This window comes from Salmo salar, chromosome ssa01 (genome assembly GCF_905237065.1).
Source record: "Salmo salar chromosome ssa01, Ssal_v3.1, whole genome shotgun sequence".
NCBI lineage: Eukaryota > Metazoa > Chordata > Actinopteri > Salmoniformes > Salmonidae > Salmo > Salmo salar.
In genome coordinates, this window is record NC_059442.1 from 64,693,552 (window position 1) to 64,718,988 (window position 25,437).

At 40.5% G+C, this 25,437-nt stretch overlaps 1 protein-coding gene across 1 annotated transcript in view; it reads right to left on the minus strand.

The window, feature by feature from the left end:
- The window catches only part of LOC106608714 (VPS10 domain-containing receptor SorCS1-like), a 109,264-nt gene that overhangs the window by 15,164 nt on the left and 68,663 nt on the right, over positions 1 to 25,437 (minus strand). The window contains exons 17-23 of the mRNA XM_014206816.2: positions 6,252 to 6,365; positions 5,887 to 6,058; positions 2,726 to 2,912; positions 2,428 to 2,561; positions 2,097 to 2,220; positions 1,769 to 1,881; positions 956 to 1,090 (exon numbers count right to left, since the gene is read on the minus strand). Coding sequence (XP_014062291.1) covers positions 956 to 1,090; positions 1,769 to 1,881; positions 2,097 to 2,220; positions 2,428 to 2,561; positions 2,726 to 2,912; positions 5,887 to 6,058; positions 6,252 to 6,365 — 979 coding nt within the window. The remainder of the gene's footprint in view (positions 1 to 955; positions 1,091 to 1,768; positions 1,882 to 2,096; positions 2,221 to 2,427; positions 2,562 to 2,725; positions 2,913 to 5,886; positions 6,059 to 6,251; positions 6,366 to 25,437) is intronic.

A 25,437-nucleotide genomic window follows, 5' to 3' on the forward strand; every position in this document is an offset into this window, starting at 1 on the left:
AAGATATATCACCTCATTGTCTGTGAGGTCTTGCCAGGAATTCAGACAGGCTATAGATAAATACATCCGCCTAATTCCCAACTCAGGCTGCTCCGCCACTAGTCTCCTCTGATGTGTCCAATTACATGATGCATCATTGTAATTAAATACCTATTAACTCAGTTCAAGACTAACTGTGAGCCACTGGAATTAAGCTTACATGTTGCAACATATGCAAATAAGTGGATCCAGGATTGTAACAGATCATGCAGAATAAAAGTGTCTGATGGTGGACTGAAATGGATATCAATTTTACTATACGATTGAGCTGCTGAAAGGCAGATGAGAACGTGGTGTGTTTTATCAACTCTATAGAATGTCAAGAATTATAGAGCTGTAAAAACCATTAGAGCCCAGGTCCAGTATCTTAGTTATTATATTCGAAGCAAACCCTTTATGATGGAGTGAATGATAAGTATAGTATGTCTTAGAGCTATTAACTTATAATGGTTAGAAATTAGTTATGTGAAATAAATTGTGATGCTACAGTTGAGATTGCAATGATGTACTGAGATGAATGCAGCTCTTCAAGAGCAAGGTTCTGTTATTTTGATGGGAAGACATTTCCCTCTAGTGGTGGAAGTGTGTAAATAAATGCAATTTTGTTGCTCTTGTATATCTAATAGAGGATCAGTAGAGTCCATATGCATGTCTGATTAAAGCAGCGAAAAGAGAAAAACTAATTATGAGCAAATGATAAACCCACCATGATATGAAGAATATAATCAAGGGAAAATGTGTTTTCACATTGTGCTGCTATTTAGTGATGCTGTTATTACTTGCTAATTTAACATTGAGGTACTGTAAGCCTAACTACAGCTTACAAGTAATGGATCTATATAAATGGAAGTAAATGGGTAGAAGCATAATAATAATACAAAATCATTTAAGACTTTACAGTCTGGTGATACATTACCTGCTCTAAATGTGTCATTTTTCCATCCATTCTCCCCTCTGTTGACCTTTTTTCAGGTACGATGCAAAACTCTGCTGCCGTTGGCAAGCCTGGGAGCACTGACACTAGAAGCTGCTCTCCACTGATCCCTGTGACCTTCAATTAAAAAGTAATGAAAAATAAAAAATACATCTGGCATCTCAGTTTCTCCTATATTTTCATTACGTTTTGTCATATAGCACTGCACTGTACTTAACTATGGAAAAGGCTAAATGCACCAGCTTTTTTTTTTTTCAGATGTCATTTGACTAAGTATCAGTCACTGGCAAGAGATAATGCACAAATCAACCTAAACATGCAAGTTCATTTTGGCAGTCTTTAGTAAAGAGCAGGCCTTTTTAAGTGCATTTTCGCTGTAACAACCCTGTCAGTTTCCTGGTATAAAACATGGTCATAGCTGACAAGACAGAAAGCCAGTGTGTGGTGTATATATAGCTCAGCAGCCAGGCCTTTTATGTAACCCAATGTGCTTTTTGATATCCTGAGAGAGACAATGGAGGAGACTGGAAACACTTTACCTTATATGGTACACTCTACCTGCTATTTACATTAGGCCAAATACTTATAGGGACATTACTTAAACTGCTAGTAATGTTTACCAGCTAACTTCGGTGAATTCAGTGAGGGAAGCATCATGACATACAATTTGCTACCAAGTTGTTTGCAATGCTGTTAGAATTACTTGAAATAATCATGAGTGCACCAATTAGTTACTGTAGTCGCAGTAATTTACTGGTAAGAAGTTCTGTAGTAGTACTGTACAGGAGAACTCACTTGGACCATGGAGTCCTTGACCACTCTACTGATGTCCTGCCTCCATTCAGCCACACCAGGATTAAAGGCCTCCAGATTAGAGGAGAAGGCTAAAATGTGTGACTTGAAATGTTCTACAGGAAAATACAAGACACACATTTAATGGTGATAGATACTAGATAATAAGAGAGAAACTGTTAATAGATCATAAGAGGTTATAAATGATTAAACGTTAAACATCTAAATGATCAAATCATCTTTTATTATTCGCATCACAGTCAGTATTTTATATCACAGAATATTTACCACCTGGATGTAATTTAGAGATGAGTCATTTCAAATACCTTACCATAGACAGCAACAGTTATTTTGTCTTGAAGGACAGTGTTACCAACTGACACTTGCACGGTGACAGTATGGGTTCCCTCCTTTGAGAAGGTGAAGGACATTCCTCCCACTAAAGTCATAACAGGCTAACACACATACAAAAGACAGAGTGATAGAGTTTGACAGAGAGAGAGAGAGAGAGAGAGAGAGAGAGAGAGAGAGAGAGAGAATGTCACAAACTAAAGGTGGGTTTGTTCATACAATACACAATATTGCAATTAATATGGTAAATGAGGTAGGTAAAGTTCTGTAAATCTGTAAAGTTTTAAGATATAGTGGAATTCTTGACTGACCTCAGTGTGGTTGTTGAACCACCAGTAGTAGGTGACTGATCCAACGTAACTTGGCTTTAGGACTGTTGATAGATTCACTGCTTTATTCCTAACAACCACCGAGGGAGCTGAAAGCTGCACTTGCTCAAGTAGACCTACAATAAAATAAAATAGAAGTGTTTCATTTCATGGAAGTGTATTTCTTTCCTACTGCAGATACATCATTAACAGAGTATTTTAAGGGTAGAAATGTTGCAAAGAGTACCTGTAATTCTATAGTAAATGAATTATATCAGTAATTCATTGCTGTTTCACTTACAGGTAACATGTAGATACAGTAAGACTCTCTCAGAGCCAAGGCTGTTGAGTGCCGTGGCAGCCACTCGGTAAATGCCCACTTTACTGTATGTATGTTTGACTCCATCCTCTATGGAGCTGATGTTAGTGTAGGATATGGCCGTCCCATCTCCAAAGTCCAATGTTATACTTGTTGTGGAGCCATCACTCTACCAATGGAAACATGTTTATGATTAGATAAAAAATGGCCACAGTGTGCACGTTTAACACAATTTAAATACATATATTCATATGTTTATTTATATATCCTACACATATTCTGCATGTAGAAATACATTGTTATATGTGACAACTGTTATATGACAATGGCTACAAGTGTTTGACAACAACCATCAAGGCTCTATGAATCAACAAAATGTACAATATGATGCACTGCAGCTCATCTCAATCCATTGGTTGACGATTGAGAGTAAACCAATGTATACTATAGGGCGGCAAATACATAACATCTAGATATGCCCATTCATAGCAGGGTCATACCACGAAATGAGTGCCTTTTGCATCCCTTTTATATTTTAAGTACAAATGTTGAATTTTAACAGTCTGTTATATTAAATGAAGTGCCTTTTAATATAGACCACATGGAAAATTCAATAAATCCAATTTTTTTCAGCATTTTGACATGTGCACCCTCTGTGACTTCTAGTAAGATTTAACCCACTTACCCCAACATTTCTCAAAGTTGTCCCCATCATTGTAAAGCCCTAGTTAATTTAATGTGATTTGTGATTACTTTTAACATAAAAAGGTTGACCCTTTATGTGAACTGAACTCTCGTTTTAATATGGAATTATTGAAATGATTCCTTTTTTAAATATTTTTTTAAAAACGAAGACGGAACATCTTCTGGGATATGTGGGACGCTAGCGTCCCACCTCGACAACAGCCAGTGAAATTGCAGGGCGCCAAATTCAAAGCAACAGAAATCTCATAATTAAAATTCCTCAAACATACAAGTATTATACACCATTTTAAAGCTTAACTTCTTGTTAATCCAGCCACAGTGTATGATTTCAAAAAGGCTTTATGGGGAAAGCATGCCATATGATTATGTTAGGTCAGCGCCTAGTCACAAAAAAACATATAGCCATTTTCCAGCCAAAGAGAGGAGTCACAAAAAGCAGAAATAGAGAAAATGAATCACTAACCTTTGATGATCTTCATCAGATGGCACTCATAGGAATTCATGTTACACATTACATGTATGTTTTGTTCGATAAAGTTCATATTTATATCCAAAAATCTCAGTTTACATTGGCACGTTATGTTCAGTAATGTTTTGCCTCTAAAACATCCAGTGATTTTGCAGGGAGCCACATCAATTTACAGAAATACTCATCATAAACGTTGATATAAGATACAAGTGTTTTACATAGAATTAAAGATACACTTCTCCTTAGTGCAACCGCTGTGTCAGATTTCAAAAAAGCTTTACGTCAAAAGCACACCATGCGATAATCTGAGTACAGCGCTCAGCCACCAAAACAAGCCATGTTGTGGAGTCAACAAAAGTCAGAAATAGCATTATAAATATTCACTTACCTTTGATGATCTTCATGCACTCCCAGGAATCCCAGTTCCACAATAAATGTTTATTTTGTTTCGATAAAGTCCATATTTATGTCCAAATACCTCCTTTTTGTTCGCGCATTCAGTTCACTATTCCAAATGCAGAAGGCGCATGCACTAAGTCCAGACGAAAAGTCAAAAAAGTTGCATTACAGTTTGTAGAAACATGTCAAACGATGTATTGAATCAATCTTTAGGATGTTTTTATCATAAATGTTCAATAATATTCCAACCGGACAATTCCTTTGTCTTTAGAAATGAAAAGGAACTCAGCTCACTCTCACGGCTGCGCGCGTGACTGAGCTCATGGCATTTTTCCAGACACCTGGTTGAAAGAGCTCTTATTCTCTCCGAATTCACAGTAGAAGCATGAAACAATGTTCTAAACACTGTTGACATCTAGCAATATGACCCGCCAGACACTGTATATTGGATAGGCAATCACTTGAAAACGACAAACCTCAGATTTCCCACTTCCTGGTTGGATTTTTCTCAGGTTTTTGCCTGCCATATGAGTTCTGTTATACCCACAGACATTATTCAGACAGTTTTAGAAACTTCAGAGTGTTTTCTATCCAAATCTACTAATTACATTTAAGTCATTTAGCAGACGCTCTTATCCAGACCGACTTACAGTAGTGAATGCATACATTTCATAACAAAAAATTTTTTTCTCCGTACTGGTCCCCCGTGGGAATCGAACCCACAACCCTGGCGTTGCAAACACCATGCTCTACCAACTGAGCCACACTGGACTAATAATATGCATGCCCTAGCTTCTGGGCCTGAGTAGCGGGCAGTTTACTTTGGGCACCTTACTCATCCAAGCTACTGAATACTGCCCCCAGATCCCAAAGATGTTTTAAGCAGGTGAGCTTTTTCTACTCTTTTTGGCTACTTTCTCATGCTTTGTGGTGGAAAACTGAGTGGGTCGAGCATAACACATCAACCCTGTTACCCATTTGTATTAGTATTTATTAAGGATGTCCAGCAACATTAAGGCAGTTATATAAAATAAAAAATATTACATGACATTACATTTCATAACACTTTTCACAACACATTTAGTGTGCTCCCTCTGGCTGACTACTCCACTATCACATACTGTAGCTACAATACAAAATCCATGTGAACTTGCGTTTTTAGTGCGTGTCTTGTCATGTGTCTGTTTGTCTGTGCCCATAGATTGACAGACTAGAAATGTTTTAAAAAAATTTGGGTGAAGCTTGCATTCAATTTCCCCTCTCTGTTGCACACAACAAGCTTCTATTCCCCTGTCAAAAGAGGATTTATGGCTGGTTTAAGATGAACTCGTCAACCCTGTTACTTCACTTTGCACTTAATAGGCACTTGCTACTGTCTTTTTTTTATTAACCTCTTGAAGTGGCAAAACATATTTGTTATCTAAATTGAATATGTGCTCTTTATGACAGATTATTATTTAAAAAAATTTATCACCAAGTTACGCTACTCAAAAAGCACCCAATTGGTGGAACGACCCAGCACATTCTTTCAATAGTTGATAAGATCTCTAAGAAATATTCCAGGCATTACCTCGTCCAGAAACACCAGGAAGGTGACGTTGTCCCCCATGGTGGCTGTAAGTGTCCCCTCACTGGTGACCAGCTGCAGACCTCTGGGGGCCTGGCGGGGACACCTCTGGCTCCTAGGGCTATACTTCCCCAGGGTTTCCACAGTGCAGTTATTGGACAGAGCCTTACGGTATCTGCAACATACATACATACATACAGACATAAATAACTAGACAGCCCGTACTCTATCTTAAATACATATGAAGAAATAAAACAAGAAAATATCATGTCAAATTTGCTGAAGGGATGTCTAATACTGTACTTTCCTTTGAGTGCATTTCTGACTAGATAAGCAGTACATAATGTTTAAATGAAGATTTGCCATACCCAGTAGTGTTGAGGAAGCTGTCCCGAGTGGTGCAGTCTGTGGACACGGAGGATGGAACAAACCAAAAGACAGGGGTGCATCCTCCATCACTCTGCCTCTCAAAGCCATAATCACTATTTGGGGTGGGAGAGAGAAATCAATAGGCTACAAGTCTTGAGATCAGTAATAAGCATTAAGTATAGAAAATGGATATCTGTTTTTAAGGATTATTAGTAAAACATTTTAAGACTGTAAATAAAAACAGACAGATTTGAATGTACCTGATTTTTAATACCAATCATTACATAGTTTGATAGAATATTATGTTTGGTGTGTTCGACATCAAAATAACCATAAGAAGAAAAAAAAATCTAAATATGTTTAATCTTGTTAACTAGCTTTGGAGCTCTGTAAGAAAATGTTATGTAAACAGATATCATATAAACTTGATTAATTGATTGATTGACAGATGTCAGTGAACCTTTCAAAGTATGTTAGCTGGAATCAAAAGTTTGGTTCCAGTAAAAAAATTACAGCATCGGTGACACACACACACACACACACACACACAAACCAAATACATATTCACTTACTCACATTCAAGCAAACTTAGGGTTGCAAAACTTAATGTTCCGTCTATGGCAATCAATGGTAACTTTGGTAATTTATACTTGAATAACTTAAAAATATATATATTATTCATATATAGTATAAATGTTTTATGATATATACAATGTTTTTTATGGGTACATATTTTCCATGAGTTTCTAGTGGATAGACCATATGGTTCTTGAGAAAATAGGCTTAATTATGAAAAGGCATCTAATCAACAATGGTATTATTTTCCATTGATTTTTTTCCACAACTGCCACCAGTTTGGCCCCAACACATTTACAACAAAGACATAGTAAAATAAATAAATGTGTAAAATATACATTTATATATTTCATGCTGAAACCCTAATATTAAACACCAATTGATTTCACTAAGTTGATGTTTCATATTAAGGATAATGTTTTACAGGTTTAAAAAAATCTTATTTTATTCATTTATATATTTTACATGTGATAAGGCCACAAAAAGATAATCTGAAGCACCCAAAAAGGCCATTAGATGTCATGTGATAAAATTGAACAACAAAATAATAAAGTCACCAAAATTCTGGTAGTTTACTACTAAATATACCAGTAATATAAAATGTATCAAATCACATTTTATTTGTCACATGCTTCATAAACAACAGGTCTAGACTACCAGTGGAATGTTGACTTACAATGCAGAGATAATAGAAAAATAGTAACACCAGTAATAAATACACAATGCGTAACGATAACTTCGCTGTATAAACAGAGTACCAGTCGATATGCAGGGGTACGAGGTAATTGAGGTAGATATGTACATACAGACCCCTTCGCTTTGTTCATATTTTGTTACATTACAACTTCATCAATCTACACACAATACCCAATAATGACAAAGCAACAAATATATATTTTTATGTTTGAACATTTATTAAAGAAATATACTAAATACCTTATTTACATAAGTATTCAGACCCTTTGCTATAAGACTCGAAATTGAACTCAGGTGAATCCTGGTTCCATTGATCATCCTTGAGATGTTTTTACAACTTGATTGGAGTCCACCTGTGGTCAATTTAATTCAATGAACATAACTTGGAAAGGCACACCTGTCTATATAAGGTCCCACGGATGACAGTGCATGTCAGAGCAAAAACCAAGCCATGAGGTCGAAGGAATTGTCTGTTGAGCTCGGAGACAGGATTGTGTCGAGGCACAAATCTAGGGAAGGGTACCAAAACATTTCTGCAGCATTGAAGAACACAGTGGCCTTCATCAGTGACCCAAAGCACACAGCCAAGACAATGCAGGAGAGGCTTCGGGACAAGTCTCTGAATGTCCTTGAGTGGCCCAGCCAGAGCCTGGACTTGAACCTGATAAAAAATCTCTGGAGAGACCTGAAAATAGTTGTGCAACTACGCTACCCATCCAACCTGACAGAACTTGAGAGGATCTGCAGAGAAGAATGGGAGAAACTCCCCAAATACAGGTCTGCCAAGCATGTAGTGTCATATCCAAGAAGACTCGAGGCTGTAATTGCTGCCAAAGGTGCTTCAACAAAGTGTAAAGGGTCTGAATACTTATGTAAATGTGATATTTCAGTTTAAAAAATTTTTACATTTGCAAAAATGTCTAAAAACCTGTTTTTGCTTTGTCATTATGGGGTATTATGTGTAGATTGATGGAGGAAAGAAAACAATTTAATCAATTTTAGAATAAGGCTGTAACGTAACAAAATGTGGATGAAGTCAAGCTGATGAAATGGTGGGTTTGCAAAGAAATTCTGCACAAACTGTCAGAAACCCCCTCAGGAAGCTCATCTGCATGCTCGTCGTCCTCAACAGGGTCTTGGCCTGACTGCAGTTTGTCATCGTAACCGAGTAGAGTGGGCAAATGCTCAACTTCGATGGCCACTGGCACGCTGGAGAAGTGTGCTCTTAACAGATGTATCTTGGTTTAATCTGTGCCGGTTAGATGGCAGACAGCGGTGTATGGCGTTATGTGGGTGTGCGGTTTGCTGATTTCAATATTGTGGACAGAGTGCTCCATGGTGGCGATTGGGTTATGGTATGAGCAGGCGTTAAGCTACAGACAAAGAGTACAATTGCATTTTATTGATGGCAATTTGAATGCACAGAGATACCGTGACGAGATCTTGAGGCCCATTGTCATGCCATTCATCCGCCACCATCACCTCATGTTAACCTGTTGGGGTTAGGGGGCAGTATTTACACGGCCGGATAAAAAACGTAGCCGATTTAATCTGGTTACTATTCCTGCCCAGTAACTAGAATATGCATATAATTATTGGCTTTGGATAGAAAACACCCTAAAGTTTCTAAAACGGTTTGAATGGTGTCTGTGAGTATAACAGAACTCATATGGCAGGCAAAAACCTGAGAAGATTCCATACAGGAAGTGACCTGTCTGACAAGTTCTTGTTCATCTTGGCTCTTTTTATTGAAGACTGAGGATCTTTGCTGTAACGTGACACTTCCTACGGCTCCCATAGGCTCTCAGAACCCAGGAAAAAGCTGAATGATATCGAGGCAGCCCCAGGCTGAAACACATTTGCGCTTTTGGCAAGTGGCCGATCAGAGGACAATGGCTATCTACTGAGAATATTGCAAAATGAGCTTTCACCGAAAAGCTATTTTAAAATCGGACATATCGAGTGCATAGAGGAGTTCTGTATCTATAATTCTTTAAATAATTGTTATGCTTTTTGTGAACGTTTATCGTGAGTAATTTAGTACATTTTTTATTAAATTCACCGGAAGTTTGCGGGAGGTATGCTAGTTCTGAACGTCACATGCTAATATAAAAAGCTGGTTTTTGATATAAATATGAACTTGATTGAACAAAACATGCATGTATTGTATAACATAATGTCCTAGGTCTGTCATCTGATGAAGATCATCAAAGGGTAGTCCTGCATTTAGCTGTGGTTTGGATTTATGTGACATTATATGCTAGCTTGAAAAATGGGTGTCTGATTATTTCTGGCTGGGTACTCTGCTGACATAATCTAATGTTTTGCTTTCGTTGTAAAGCGTTTTTGAAATCGGACAGTGTGGTTAGATTAACGAGAGTCTTGTCTTTAAAATGGTGTAAAATAGTCATATGTTTGAGAAATTGAAGTAATAGCATTTCTAAGGTATTTGAATAATGCGCCACAGGATTCCACTGGCTGTTACGTAGGTGGGACGATTTCATCCCGCCGACCCTAGAGAGGTTAATGCATGGTCCTATGTCGCAAGGATCCGTACACAGTTCCTGGAAGCTAATAATGTCCCAGTTCTTCCATGGCCTGCATACTCACCAAACATGTCACAGAATGAGCATGTTTGGGATGCTCTGGATCGAGTGTTCCAGTTCCCGCCAATATCCAGCAACTTCACACAGCCATTGAAGAGGAGTGGGACAACATTCCACGGATAAAAAATCAACAGCCAGATCAACTCTATGCGAAGGAGATGTGAGGCAAATGGTGGTCACGGCAGATACTGACTGGTTTTCTGATCCACGCCCCTACTTTTTTTTAAAGGTACCTGTAACCGATGCTTGTCTGTATTCCCAGTCATGTGAATTCCATAGACTAGGGCCGAATGAATTTATTTCAATTATCTGATTTCCTGATATCAACTGTAACTCAGTAAAATCTTTGACACTTCTGCATCAAAAGAAATCATGTTTGCATGTGGAAACACATAACCCTACTCATTACAACATGTGCTAATTACGTCACTTTTGATTTGAGTCGACTCCGTCATGGGCTTTGAACGGGGCACCTGGCTCACGCCTGGAAGGCAGCCCAGTTCCAAAACGAATGCAAGCAAAACATGCCAACCCGGGTGCTGGGACAGATTACTCAAACCCCCTCAATGAAGGGAAGCGAAGTGGGAGGGTGGGCAATTTGCATGTGGAGTTGGCAAAAGGGGGCATGATTTGTTGACATAATTGTAATCCATTCCCAACCTTCCTTTACTCGTTGTGATGCACTGAGGTTCCAATCTCCGTTTTAGATCAGACTGAGTTTATGACCAAAATGATCCTATTTAATACTTTGTAGTAAATTTTGAAAATTTTTGTTTCTGACTTATACCAATGCCACATAGGGCATTTTCAAAGGGATTAGCTGCTTTTTAGGGGCAGTCACTATTTAATGCACATGAACATTCACGTTCAAGAAAGCCTTTCTAATAAAAATTTAAAATACATTTTCGAACGGCCCTACTGTGAAGTACGAACTAGTGTCAAACGCCTGATCATGTAACCACTCACATTTATGTTAACCTGCAATCAAGACACCTGAATGAGCAGTATAAGTATCAAGTGCTACCCAGTGCATTCCTGCTCGCAAAGGCCTTCATCCAAGACTTACACTGCTTTCTTACAAGCCCTGCAGGATAAGTACGGCCAGTGCCACCAACTCGTCCAATGTGAGATAGGCACCATTCTGAACCCACTGTCGAGTTTGGAGACACAGAAGCCTTCGATGCCTTCGCACTGTCTATGTACACACTGGTAAACATGCTTAGAACCCTTGAGGGGCAGAACGGCTACGGGCTCAGATGTACTGTGGTTCCTCCTTTAAAAGTTGAGCTTACACCGCGGGACTTAGAGGTACCCAGCGTCACGGCTTCATTGCTCCAGACCACCACAAGGGGGAGTTAGAGCACTCATTATGCATTTGAGTCCCAAGGTTTTTATATGACCAATCATATCGAGTGGTTCCAATGACGAATTTGACACAAGCCACCCATCCCTGGAGCTTTCTTCAACAAAGATGGCTGACAAAACATTACGGGGAAGCAGATGTAAGTAGTTATAACTTCATAACGAATCACGATAAAAATGTACAATTGAGAGGAATATGTTAATGTAGAGACAAACAATTGGGTATATGTTTTTGTCATAAAGTTCATTTATGAAAATTGCAATTTAGCAAGTTAACTGACTAGCTAACATTAGCCAGCTAGCTAGCTGGTGTTATGATATGAGTACAGTATCGCATTGTAATCCGTGTTGTTTAATGTTTTAGGGACTACTGAGAAAACCAGGCTGTCGTCTTGGGAAACAGTGGATGTAAAGAATCTAGATAGATAAAGCATTTACTGCAAATTGAATGTACAATTGTGTAAGCTTGCCATGCCGTGCAATACAGCTGAAGTAACATAGCTAGCTAACTATTTACTTGCTTATTGTGTAGTGGAGGATAAAAATAACTGTATGCCTATGGATGTGTAGCTAGCTACAGTATGCAGCCTATCTGTGTATGGACCCTAAAATGTTAGGTTCTGAACTAATATTCATACCAATCTATGAACCTCAGCTGTCATAGTTGTTGTATCAACTTCAAGTCTGAATGGCATTAATGAAGCCTATGGATTGAGTAGAATATAATAACTTTATTGTGCCAGGATGCAAGTCCTATAAACATGTACTGTAGTTAGTACCACACATGAGATCCCCCCACATTGTAGCCTGTCCATTGAATATATTCACTAATCATGTACTCTTCCTTGGCAAATAAAGGTGTGGTTCAGGTATGACTCTATGAGACATTCTTTTTCAGTCATATCCAATACCAGGTGTATCAAACTCCATTCTTTGAATGATGCTGTGTCTGCATGTATGTATTACAATTATACACTTCAACAATGTTTACCACTCCTGCTCCTGTGACATCAATGATTACACATTGTAACTATGCAATAGACTAGAAACATGATTTAGGTAAAGGCCGATTTGTAATTCATATATACAGAAAAAAAACTATGCATATCTAACTCCCTTCATCTGCATTAATCTGAGGACACAGGATAGCATTTCAATGAGATACTTAATTTCAACCAGTGGAGAATGTGAAACGCTTTATTGAAATAAGTTCATTATCCAGGTGTTATAAATACATAATACATGCATTATAATTATGGTCATTGTAATATTATATTATAAATACAAGTTCAATCTGTATTTCAATGCACATATGGTGTGCATTATAAAATGAGGAAGAAAGATGAGGTGGGGAGAGGTATAGAAGACAGAATGGGAAAGAGGTAAGAACAGAGGCAGACAGCATATGATTAATGAATTACAGTGCTACCCTAATATTCTCTCAGTTCATCACAATTACAGTGTCTCTAGCGGTCCGAGGCCCCCAGTTGACCCGAAGGTTATCTTAAGTGCGGGTGAGGTGGCGATGACAGGACTGGCTTCCCCTCTCACATAAAAACATACCTGCAGACAAGAGACAGATGGATAGGGAGAGAGCATGATAAAGCCTTGTTTTTTTATTCTAACACAGTCAGTCATCATAATCATCAGGAGGTGAAACGCAAAACTGACCTTCTATCATTAACTCTGGGACCACTACATCTCTATCTGTATTTCAATGTAAAGCATCTCTTTAATAATACTTCCTGTTGACCTGACCTCTCACCTATGATAATGCTGTGCCCTCTGTGTCAGCCAGTTTAGATGCGGGAGGGGTTCACCAACACAACTAATATAGCCTAGAGGATTTAGGGAGAAGGGGGAGAGGGATGAAGTGAAGGAGAGAGTCTGTTATTGTGTGTGTGTGTGGTCTCACCTGGTGTCCACACTAAGTGGCCAAAGAGTACTTTATGCTGAAAAACAGACACATGAGGACAAACAATAGAAGATAATGTCATTATTAGACATAAATACCACTTGAAGCTTGATGATGACTTGATCATTTGAATCAGCTGTGTAGTACTAAGGCAAAAACAAAAATGTGCACAGGAGTTTGGAGCATTCTGATATGCCACAGCTGGTGAGGTGTCAGGTTCGGCTCTGTACTTAAAGGGTGATTATTCCAACTCTCTGTGAAATGCTGAAGATCTGCCCACAGATGAGGTAGGGACTCATATCCCACACAGAAGAGGTGGATAGAATTCGACAGTGTATCCTTCTTCCTCCAAACGGTGCATGTGAGACAGGTTCCATGTACAACAAGACAGGCAGAGAGGAAGAGAGAAAAATAACACAGAACAGTTTAATTACCTCTGGTTATGAACACTTTTGCCAGCAATAAAGCTTCCACGGCCTGTTCCTCGGACAGTGAACATCTGGCAATATCTAAATTTTTGACCCCTTGATCAGCTCACAGTCTGAAAGTAAAGAAAATAGCTTCTTCTTTGTAGATATGAAAACAATAACTGAGATATGACCGTTCAATCTAAAGCAGCAGATGTCATATTCAGGATTTGTTAACACAGCACAGAAAGCTTAACACCAGACTGGTATTGTGTTTGTTCATTAGGTGATGGGAAATATGCAATATGTACAGTGAGGGAAAAAAGTATTTGATCCCCTGCTGATTTTGTATGTTTGCCCACTGACAAAGAAATGATCAGTCTATAATTTTAATGGTAGGTTTATTTGAACAGTGAGAGACAGAATAACAACAAAAAAATCCAGAAAACGCACGTCAAAAATGTTATAAATTGATTTGCATTTTAATGAGGGAAATAATCATTTGAACCCCTCCCAATCAGAAAGATTTCTGGCTCCCAGGTATCTTTTATACAGGTAATGAGCTGAGATTAGGAGCACACTCTTAAAGGGAGTGCTCCTAATCTCAACTTGTTACCTGTATAAAAGACACCTGTCCACAGAAGCAATCAATCAGATTCCAAACTCTCCACCATGGCCAAGACCAAAGAGCTCTCCAAGGATGTCAGGGACAAAATTGTAGACCTACACAAGGCTTGAATGGGCTACAAGACCATCGCCAAGCAGCTTGGTGAGAAGGTGACCACAGTTGGTGCAATTATTCGCAAATGGAAGAAACACAAAGAACTGTCAATCTCCCTTGGCCTGGGGCTCCATGCAAGATCTCACCTTGTGGAGTTGCAATGATCATGAGAACGGTGAGGAATCAGCCCAGAACTACATGGGAGGATCTTGTCAATGATCTCAAGGCAGCTGGGACCATAGTCACCAAGAAAACAATTGGTAACACACTACGCCGTGAAGGACTGAAATCCTGCAGCGCCCGCAAGGTCCCCCTGCTCAAGAAAGCACATATACATGCCCGTCTGAAGTTTGCCAATGAACATCTGAATGATTCAGAGGACAACTGGGTGAAAGTGTTGTGGTCAGATGAGACCAAAATGGAACTCTTTGGCATCAATTCAACTCGCCGTGTTTGGAGGAGGATGAATGCTGCCTATGACCCCAAGAACACCATCCCCACCGTCAAACATGGAGGTGGAAACATTATGCTTTGGGGGTGTTTTTCTGCTAAGGGAACAAGAGAACTTCACCGCATCAAAGGGACGATGAACGGGGCCATGTACCGTCAAATCTTGGGTGAGAACCTCCTTCCCTCAGCCAGGGCATTGAAAATGGGTCGTGGATGGGTATTCCAGCATGACAATGACCCAAAACACACGGCCAAGGCAACAAAGGAGTGCCTCAAGAAGAAGCACATTAAGGTCCTGGAGTGGCCTAGCCAGTCTCCAGACCTTAATCCCATAGAAAATCTGTGGAGGGAGCTGAAGGATCGAGTTGCCAAATGTCAGCCTCGTAACCTTAATGACTTGGAGAAGATCTGCAAAGAGGAGTGGGACAAAATCCCTCCTGAGATGTGTGCAAACCTGTTGGCCAACTACAAGAAATGTCTGACCTCTGTGATTGCCAACAAGGGTTTTGCCACCAAGTACTAAGTCATGTTTTGCAGAGGTGTCAAATACCTATTTCCCTCATTAAAATGCAAATCATTTTATAACATTTGTGACATGTATTTTTCTGGATTTTTTTGTTGTTATTCTGTCTCTCACTGTTCAATTAAGCCTACCATTAAAATTATTGTCACGTCCTGACCAGTAAAGGGATTATTTGTTATTGTAGTTTGGTCAGAACGTGGCAGGGGGTGTTTGTTTAGAGTGTTCCGGGGTTTTTGGTCTATGTTCTTGGTTAGTGTTTTTCTATGTTCAGTCTAGTTTTTCTACTTCTATGTTTAGGGTTTGTTGATTGACCTTCAATTGGAGGCAGCTGTTCCTCGTTTCCTCTGGTTGAAGGTCCTACGTATAGGGGTGTTTGTGCTATGGGGGTTTGTGGGTAGTTGTTTGCTGTTTTGTGTCTGTGCACCTGACAGGACTGTTTAGTGTCGTTCGTTGTTTTGTATACGTGATTTGTTTGTTTTTTCCTTCTTTTGATTTAATAAAGAAGATGAGTGTACACGTTCCCGCTGCACCTTGGTCTAATCCTTACGACGCCCGTTACAGAACTACCCACCACAAACGGACCAAGCAGTGGAGGAAGGAGCACCAGAGGAACTATGTGGACCATGTGGAATCATGGACATGGCAGGAGATCCTGGACGGGGCAGGACCATGGCACCAGGCTGGGGAGTACAAATGCCCTAAGGAGGAGCTGGAGGCAGCCAAGGCAAAGCGGCGTCATTATGAGGCATTATACATGCCGATTGGCAAGTACGAGAGGCACCCCAAATAAATAGTTTGGGGGGCACACGGGGAGATTGGCTAGGGCAGGCAGTAGACCTGAGCCAACTCCCCGTGCTTATTATGGGGAGCGTGTGGAGACGAGAGCGCCGGTGTATGCGGAAGTGCGCACGATCTCAACCATGCGCACGCACAGTCCGGTGCGAGTGATCCCAGCTCCTTGCAAGTGTCGTGTTAGAGTGGGCATCCAGCCTGGAAGGAGGATGCCTGCGCAGCGCATCTGGCCACCAGTGCGCCTCTTAGGCCCAGGCTACCCTATGCCTGCTCTACGCACGGCAACCATCAGGCCTCTGCACAGCCCAGTTCGCCCTGTGCCAGCACTCTGCTCGTGCAGGGCTGCTATTACCATCCAGCCAGGATGGGTTGTGCAGGAGGTGCGCTCCAGACCTCCAGTGCTTACCCATGGCCCGGTGTATCCAGTTCCTGCTCCTCGTACTAGCCCTGAGGTGCGTGTCTCTAGTCTGGCGCCTCTATAGCCAGCACCACGCACCAGGCCTCCAGTGCGTCAGCCCAGTCTAGTACGTCCTGTTCCCGCTTCTCGCACTAGCCCTGTGGTGCGTGTTCCTAGTCTGGCACCTCCTAAGCCAGCCCCACGCATCAGGCCTTCAGTGCGCAGTCCCCGTCCAGAGCTTCCGACGACAGTGCGCCGTCCAGAGCTTCCGACGACAGTGCCCCGTCCAGAGCTTCCGGCGACAGTGCCCCGTCCAGAGCTTCCGGCGACAGTGCCCCGTCCAGAGCTTCCGGCGACAGTGCCCAGTCCAGAGCTTCCGGCGACAGTGCCCAGTCCAGAGCTTCCGGCGACAGTGCCCAGTCCAGAGATGGCCCACAGTTCAGAGCCTGCAGAGACGGCCCACAGTCCGGAACCGAGAGAGACGGCCCACAGTCCGGAACCGAGAGAGACGGCCTACAGTCCGGATCCAAGAGAGACGGCCTACAGTCCGGATCCGAGAGAGACGGCCTACAGTCCGGATCCGAGAGAGACGGCCTACAGTCCGGATCCGAGAGAGACGGCCTACAGTCCGGATCCGAGAGAGACGGCCTACAGTCTGGAATCGGCGCAGCCAGAGTCGCCCTCCCGTCCGGAGCTTCCAGAGTCTCCCTTCAGCCGAGGTCTCCAGTGATGCGCATCAGCCCGAGGTCTCCAGCAACGCACATCAGCCCGAGGTCTCCAGCAATGCACATCAGCCCGAGGTCTCCAGCGACGCACATCAACCCGAGGTCTCCAGCAACGCACATCAGCCCGAGGTCTCCAGCGACGCACATCAGCCCGAGGTCTTCAGCGATGCACCATAGCCCAGAGACTTCGGGAGGGGTAATATTTAATAAGTATTTAGCGGGGGTGGACAGGTTAGGTTGGGGAGTAAGGCCGGAGCCTGATCCACCTCCATAGTAGTTGGGTTGGGGGGGGGTGTAGCACAAGAACCGTCGGTGACGGTGGTCACCCTCCCTTCCCTCCCTTTAGTTGGGGATTCTTTTTTGTTTGTGTTTAGAGTTATTGGATTAGGTTTTGTTTTGTTATTTTAGGTGCATCAGGGGTCTGCACCTTTGGGGGGGTACTGTCACGTCCTGACCAGTAAAGGGGTTATTTGTTATTGTAGTTTGGTCAGGACGTGGCAGGGGGTGTTTGTTTAGAGTGTTTTGGGGTTTGTTGGGCTGTGTTATTATGTAAGAGGGGTGTTTGTTTAGAGTGTTCCGGGGTTTTTGGTCTATGTTCTAGGTTAGTGTTTTTCTATGTTCAGTCTAGTTTTTCTACTTCTATGTTTAGGGTTTGTTGATTGACCTTCAACGAGCTGTTCCTCGTTGCCTCTGATTGAAGGTCCTACGTATAGGGTTGTTTGTGCTATGGGGGTTTGTGGGTAGTTGTTTCCTGTTTTGTGTCTGTGCACCTGACAGGACTGTTTAGTGTCGTTCGTTGTTTTGTATACGTGATTTGTTTGTTTTTTCCTTCTTTTGATTTAATAAAGAAGATGAGTATACACATTCCCGCTGCACCTTGGTCTAATCCTTACGATGCCCGTTACAATTATAGACTGATCATTTCTTTGTCAGTGGGCAAACGTACAAAATCAGCAGGGGATCAAATACATTTTTCCCTCACTGTATACAAAATAATATACTTACCTTTTGTATCTTGAAAAAAAGCATTGGAATTAAAAGTGAAATGTTTAACCTATTAACCTGCTTCATTATTTAGGAATTACCAGTTGATGAAGAACAACTCCAATTTCATACATCATTGAAAATGTGTCAAGGAATAAGTAAGAATAAAAAAGTTTTAATAACTTCTTAGATTTGAAACATTATACATCTTAGTACCTTATCAATTTCTGTTTTGTATCAATGTGGACGAGAGACAGGGGTGCAGGAACAGAGCATTTTTGCCAAGCAATGCAACGAAGCTGGATCATTCTGGCAATGATACCTGCACCACCTACATGCTGCAAAGACTCCCTAACTCTTCACCATTGTACATGATGGCCCATTGCTCTGAGACTTCCTTTGACCATTCTAAAGCCCGCATGGGGCATCCTTGACTTAATGGCACTGACTTTCTGGTCTAACTCTTCAACTGACATATCAGAATAGCATTCCCTGACAGACATTGTGTTCTTTCATCCTTCTGTAAACAAAGCTAACCATTACATGATTACATATCGACTATAAAACAAATAGGACATGGCCTGCTTATGAGTTGCCATGAAAGAAAGTTAGATTAATTAAACTGAAAATGGCTAGAACAGGCGTTCATAGCTAAATGCTTTTTGTTAGCTTGAGAAAAATAATTGCATGATTTATCATTCTATGGTATGTATCTATGTAATATAGTAGAATGTTATGAACCGACACTGAATCGTAGGAGCTAACTACTAGCTATGTAAAAGTTGGACGGAAGAACGCCCAGTGCTGCTTACCTGAGATGCCATCACACAGTCCTTCTTCGTAGGTGTCTGCTATAACTTCCTTTGTGTCGGAAAGAAAGGCTGAACAATATTGGTTGTAGCCAAACTGACTCTCAAAAAATTGCCAAAATGGAGGGTGGTTGATATTGAAATAAAGTTTTGTTTTACAATACATTTTTTGTTCTATAAATATTTTGGGGGAATAAAATGCATAAAGTTTTGGGCTCTATTACAAAATATTTGATTGCAAACATTTTTTTACTTTGAAGCCTCGTTTTTGCTTTCATAACAATTATTTTTGATTGAAAATAAAAAAAGTTGCTTTCAGATAAAAAAAAATATTTGAAAATAACCAATGGGGAGTTTGAGCACTGATAATGCTTTTGGGTCCCAATGCACTACTGTCTCTAACTGACAATGAATGGGCAATATAAACAAACAATAAACTGATAATTGTGCATGACTTCAAATGAAACAAGCAGGGAGCAAGTTTCAAACCCTCAACCTTCTGGCCCAAAGTCCAGCGCGCTACTGACAGTGCACCAAAAGCATGCTCAAGCCGCAGAGTCGACAGAGTGCGTCCTCGCGGTAGCTTGCTACTCAATGTAATACAGTAATGACTTTTCAAATAAGTTACCTTACACGTTATGTTGGCTGACAATTTGGTAGCTACGCTGTCCTTATGAACCACATAGCATATCATTACAGCAGTATGTACCGGTATGTTAGCTATCTACCTAACGTTAGTAGATATACATCAAACTTGACAGTATATTAACTATAGGCTATCTAACTACCCAATGTTTATTGACTTGATTATTCCTGTCATTCTCGGGTACATTTGGGTTCTTTCATAAATTCGCTCTGGCTGTCTACTACGATTTCAGAGCACTCTCATCTGAGTGTACCAGAGCGCAGAATAATTAATTTGCCAGCGCTCAACACCCGTTGAATATGGCCGGTGTCAGTAAACATCGGCAAAAAAGCGTAATTAAATTGTTTCAAGCAGCACAGACACAGTCATCAACGCTCTGGTTAACACGAAAACTGCTTAACCAGCTCTGCTAGGGTGAGTAAAATGATCACAGTGGTCTCATTTGTGTCTGGAAGTAGCTAGCAAGCTAGCTAATGTTAGCTTGGGTGCTTGACTGCCTCGGCCCGAACGTCCAGTGTGCGCTCCGAGAGCGAAACGGTCTGAATTTACACAGAGGGTTTTGCGTTTTTCACGCAATAATAATCAAATTAATTGAAACCTGTTTGGGATAGGGGGCAGTATTTTCACGGCCGGATGAAAAACGTACCCAAATTAAACTGGCTACTACTCTTGCCCAGAAACTAGAATATGCATATTATTTGGATAGAAAACACTCTGAAGTTTCTAAAACTGTTTGAATGGTGTCTGTGAGTATAACAGAACTCATATGGCAGGCAAAAACCTGAGACAAAACCAGGAAGTGGAAAGTCTGAGAATTGTAGTTCTTTTGAATCTCTATCGAAACTACAGTGTCTGTGGGTCACGTTGCACTTCCTAAGGCTTCCATTGGCTGTCAACAGCCTTCAGAAAGTTCTTTCAGCATTCTCCTGTCACTGGGCAGAGAATAGTAGCTCAGTCACTGAGTGGACTGCCTGGGGACAAAGGGATTGGATATGCGCGGTCCTGCGAGCACGCCGTTCCTTCTTTTTCTTCTTGAATGAATATGCTATTGTCCGGTTGGAATATTATCGCATTTTTACGTTAAAAATACCATAAAGATTGATTTTAACCAGCGTTTGCCATGCTTCTAAGAACGGTAATGGAACATTTTGACTTTTCGTCTCTGGTACCGCGCTCGCGCGTTATGCCTTCGGATAGTGCTCTGTACGCACAAACAAAACTGAGGTATTTGGACATAAATATGGATTATTTCGAACAAAAACAACATTTCTTGTGGAAGTAGCAGTCCTGGGAGTGCATTCTGATGAAGATCAGCAAAGGTAAGAGAATATTTATAATACTAATTCTGAGTTTAGGTGACCCCGAACTTGGCGGGTGTCTGTATAGCTTGCTGTGATGGCAAGCTATGTACTCAGAATATTGAAAAATGTGCTTTCTCCGTAAAGCTATTTAAAATCTGACACAGCGGTTGCATAAAGGAGTACTGTATCTATAATTCTTAAAATAATTGTTATGTATTTTGTCAACGTTTATGATGAGTATTTTTGTAAATTCACCGGACGTTTTTGGTGGGAATACATTTTCTGAACAACACGCGCCAATGTAAAATGCTGTTTTTGGATATAAATATTTACTTTATCGAACAAAACATACATGTATTGTGTAACATGATGTGCTAGGCGTGTCATCTGATGACGATTGTCAAAGGTTAGTGCTTCATTTAGCTGTGTTTTGGGTTTTTGTGACATATATTCTTGCTTGGAAAATGGCTGTGTGATTATTTTTGTCTGTGTACTCTGCTGACATAATCTAATGTTTTGCTTTCGTTGTAAAGCCTTTTTGAAATCGGACAGTGTGGTTAGATTAACGAGAGTCTTGTCTTTAAAATGGTGTAAAATAGTCATATGTTTGAGAAATTGAAGTAATAGCATTTCTAAGGTATTTGAATAACGCGCCACAGGATTCCACTGGCTGTTACGTAGGTGGGACGATTTCGTCCTACCGACCCTAGAGAAGTTAACCTGTTAGGGCTAGGGGGCAGCATTTGCACGTCTGGATAAAAAAAATGTACCCGATTTAATCTGGTTACTAATCCTACCCAGTAACTAGAATATGCATATACTTATTATATATGGATAGAAAACACTCTAAAGTTTCTAAAACTGTTTGAATGGTGTCTGTGAGTATAACAGAACTCATTTGGCAGGCAAAACCCTGAGACATTTTCTGACAGGAAGTGGATACCTGATGTGTTGTATTACCTTTAAACCTATCCCATTGAAAAACACAGGGGCTGAGGAATATTTTGGCACTTCCTATTGCTTCCACTAGATGTCACCAGCCTTTACAAAGTGTTTTGAGTCTTCTGGAGGGAGATCTGACCGAACAAGAGCCATGGAACGATGATGTCCCATTAGACACCTGGCGCGCGAGTTCATGTTGGGTACCCTCGTTCCAATACGTTATAAAAGAGTATGCATTCGTCCACCTTGAATATTATTCATGTTCTGGTTAAAAAGGCCCTAATGATTTATGCTATACAACGTTTGACATGTTTGAACGAACGGAAATATATTTTTCCCCTCGTTCATGACGAGAAGTCCGGCTGGCTTAGATCATGTGCTAACAAGACGGAGATTTTTGGACATAAATGATGAGCTTTTTTGAACAAAACTACATTCGTTATGGACCTGTGATACCTGGAAGTGACATCTGATGAAGAGAATCAAAGGTAATGGATTATTTACATAGTATTTTCGATTTTAGATCTCCCCAACATGACGTCTAGTCTGTATCGCAACGCGTATTTTTCTGGGCGCAGTGAAATCGTAAAACGTGGTTAGATTAAGGAGATGTTTATCTTTCAAAGGGTGTAAAATAGTTGTATGTTTGAAAAATTGGAATTTTGACATTTATTTGGATTCAAATTTGCCGCTCTTGAAATGCACCTGCTGTTGATGGAGTGCACCACGGGTGGCACGCTAGCGTCCCACCTAGCCCATAGAGGTTAAGTAAGTACCAATCAAAAGTTTGGACACACCTACTCATTCCAGGATTTTCTATATTTTTACTATTTTCTACTTTGTAGAATAATAGTGAAGACATCACAACTATAAAATAACACATGGAATAAGTTAAGAACTCATTCTTATTTACAAGGACAGCCTACTCCTTCCTCCTCGTTCGGGGATTCAACCCCGGTCTCCCGTCCGCACGACACAGGGATTCTTTAGCTAAATAGCCCAGTACTGTACTGCCAACCAACACATTATACAGCGCCATATGTTCCATTCCATCCTAACAGAAACCCAGAGGGTTTTGCATTTTTCATGGAATCGAAACACCATAATATTTATCAAATTAATTATGCAAGTACCAGTCAAAAGTTTGGACACACCTACTCATTACAGGATTTTTCTATATTTTTACTATTTTCTACATTGTAGAATAACAGTAAAGACATCACAACTATGAAATAACACTTATGGAATCAGTTAAGAACAAACACAGCCTACTCCTTCCTCCCCATCGGGAGATTGAACCCCGGTCTCCTGTCCGCACGACACAGGGATTCTTTAGTTGAATAGCCCAGTATTGTACTGCCGACCGTCACGTTGTACAGCGCCATATTTACCGTTCCATTCTAACAGAAACCCAGAGGGTTTTTCGTTTTTCATGGAATAGAAAGACCATAATATTAATTAAATTAATTAAGCAAGTACCAGTCAAACGTTTCGACACACCTATTCATTCCAGGATATTTTAAAAATGTTTTACTATTTTCTGCATTGTAGAATAATAGTGAAGACATCACAACTATGAAATTACACCGGTCTCCCGCATGCCCTGCATTCTGTATTACAGACATGGCCTGCTCTCCCTTATGTAAGGAATTAGGCACTTTCCCATGTTTACTACAGTATGTATTGTAGACTGCACAGTAGCCTAATAAACAAATAAACACATTTTGTTAATAAAATAATGATTAAAAAAATACTCTTTCAAAATGCAGATGTTGATTTAGTTATGGATCCATAACAAATTACTATGGGAATAAATATCACTGATTTACAGAAATATTGGAACAAAGTTGTCTAATGAAGGCAAACAATTTAGAATCCTAACAATCCTGTCGCCTACTCCTGACCGTCACATTGTACAGCGCCATATTTTCCATTCCATCCTAACGGAAACCCTGAGGGTTTGGTTTTTCATTTTTCTCTGAATAGAAGCACCACAATATTAATCAAATTAATTAAACCAAACTTCTTAAAATCAATCCCATATACTATGTTATTACAAAAAAGGTTTTACATTCTCTGGTAATGCCAACATGGAATACTATCAAATGCTTCTCAAAGATGCCCACTGGTGGTCAAACTAGCAATAATTTGCAGTAACAGAAAAAATGGCTGAGAATTAAATGACGTGCCACAGAATGCTGCGGCAGCATGCAAGGTGTGCCGCAGTATGACGCAACTTTTAAAGGAAGAACCACTGTAGATTCCAATGCCGACTGGCTCTTGAGCAAGATGCCACAGGACTACTGCAATACATTTGTGGAGTACTGTGTTGACCTTACCTGACTTGACAGCCTGGCTGCAGAAGGCGTCCAAGGCTAAGCATGTATCAAATCAAATTCAGATTTTCAAATTCAAATTTTCTTTGTCACATACACATGATTAGCAGATGTTAATGCGAGGGTAGCGAAATGCTTGTAGTGTAGTGAAATGCTTATCAAGCAGATATGTGGCCTTCTAGCAATGTGACATATGTGCCTCCACTAGACCAAAGGAGAGGTCCACTTCAATCCTCAACACCAGTGAATATGTAAGCTCCTAGGAGCCTGCTCAATCTAAGGCCCCTTCCAAACCCTAGCCATACTTTCATCACTGTGATGACAAATAACACTATCTTAACTTGTCCAGAGTTAACCTGTTAGGGCTAGGGGGCAGCATTTGCACGTCTGGATAAAAAAAATGTACCCGATTTAATCTGGTTACTAATCCTACCCAGTAACTAGAATATGCATATACTTATTATATATGGATAGAAAACACTCTAAAGTTTCTAAAACTGTTTGAATGGTGTCTGTGAGTATAACAGAACTCATTTGGCAGGCAAAACCCTGAGACATTTTCTGACAGGAAGTGGATACCTGATGTGTTGTATTACCTTTAAACCTATCCCATTGAAAAACACAGGGGCTGAGGAATATTTTGGCACTTCCTATTGCTTCCACTAGATGTCACCAGCCTTTACAAAGTGTTTTGAGTCTTCTGGAGGGAGATCTGACCGAACAAGAGCCATGGAACGATGATGTCCCATTAGACACCTGGCGCGCGAGTTCATGTTGGGTACCCTCGTTCCAATACGTTATAAAAGAGTATGCATTCGTCCACCTTGAATATTATTCATGTTCTGGTTAAAAAGGCCCTAATGATTTATGCTATACAACGTTTGACATGTTTGAACGAACGGAAATATATTTTTCCCCTCGTTCATGACGAGAAGTCCGGCTGGCTTAGATCATGTGCTAACAAGACGGAGATTTTTGGACATAAATGATGAGCTTT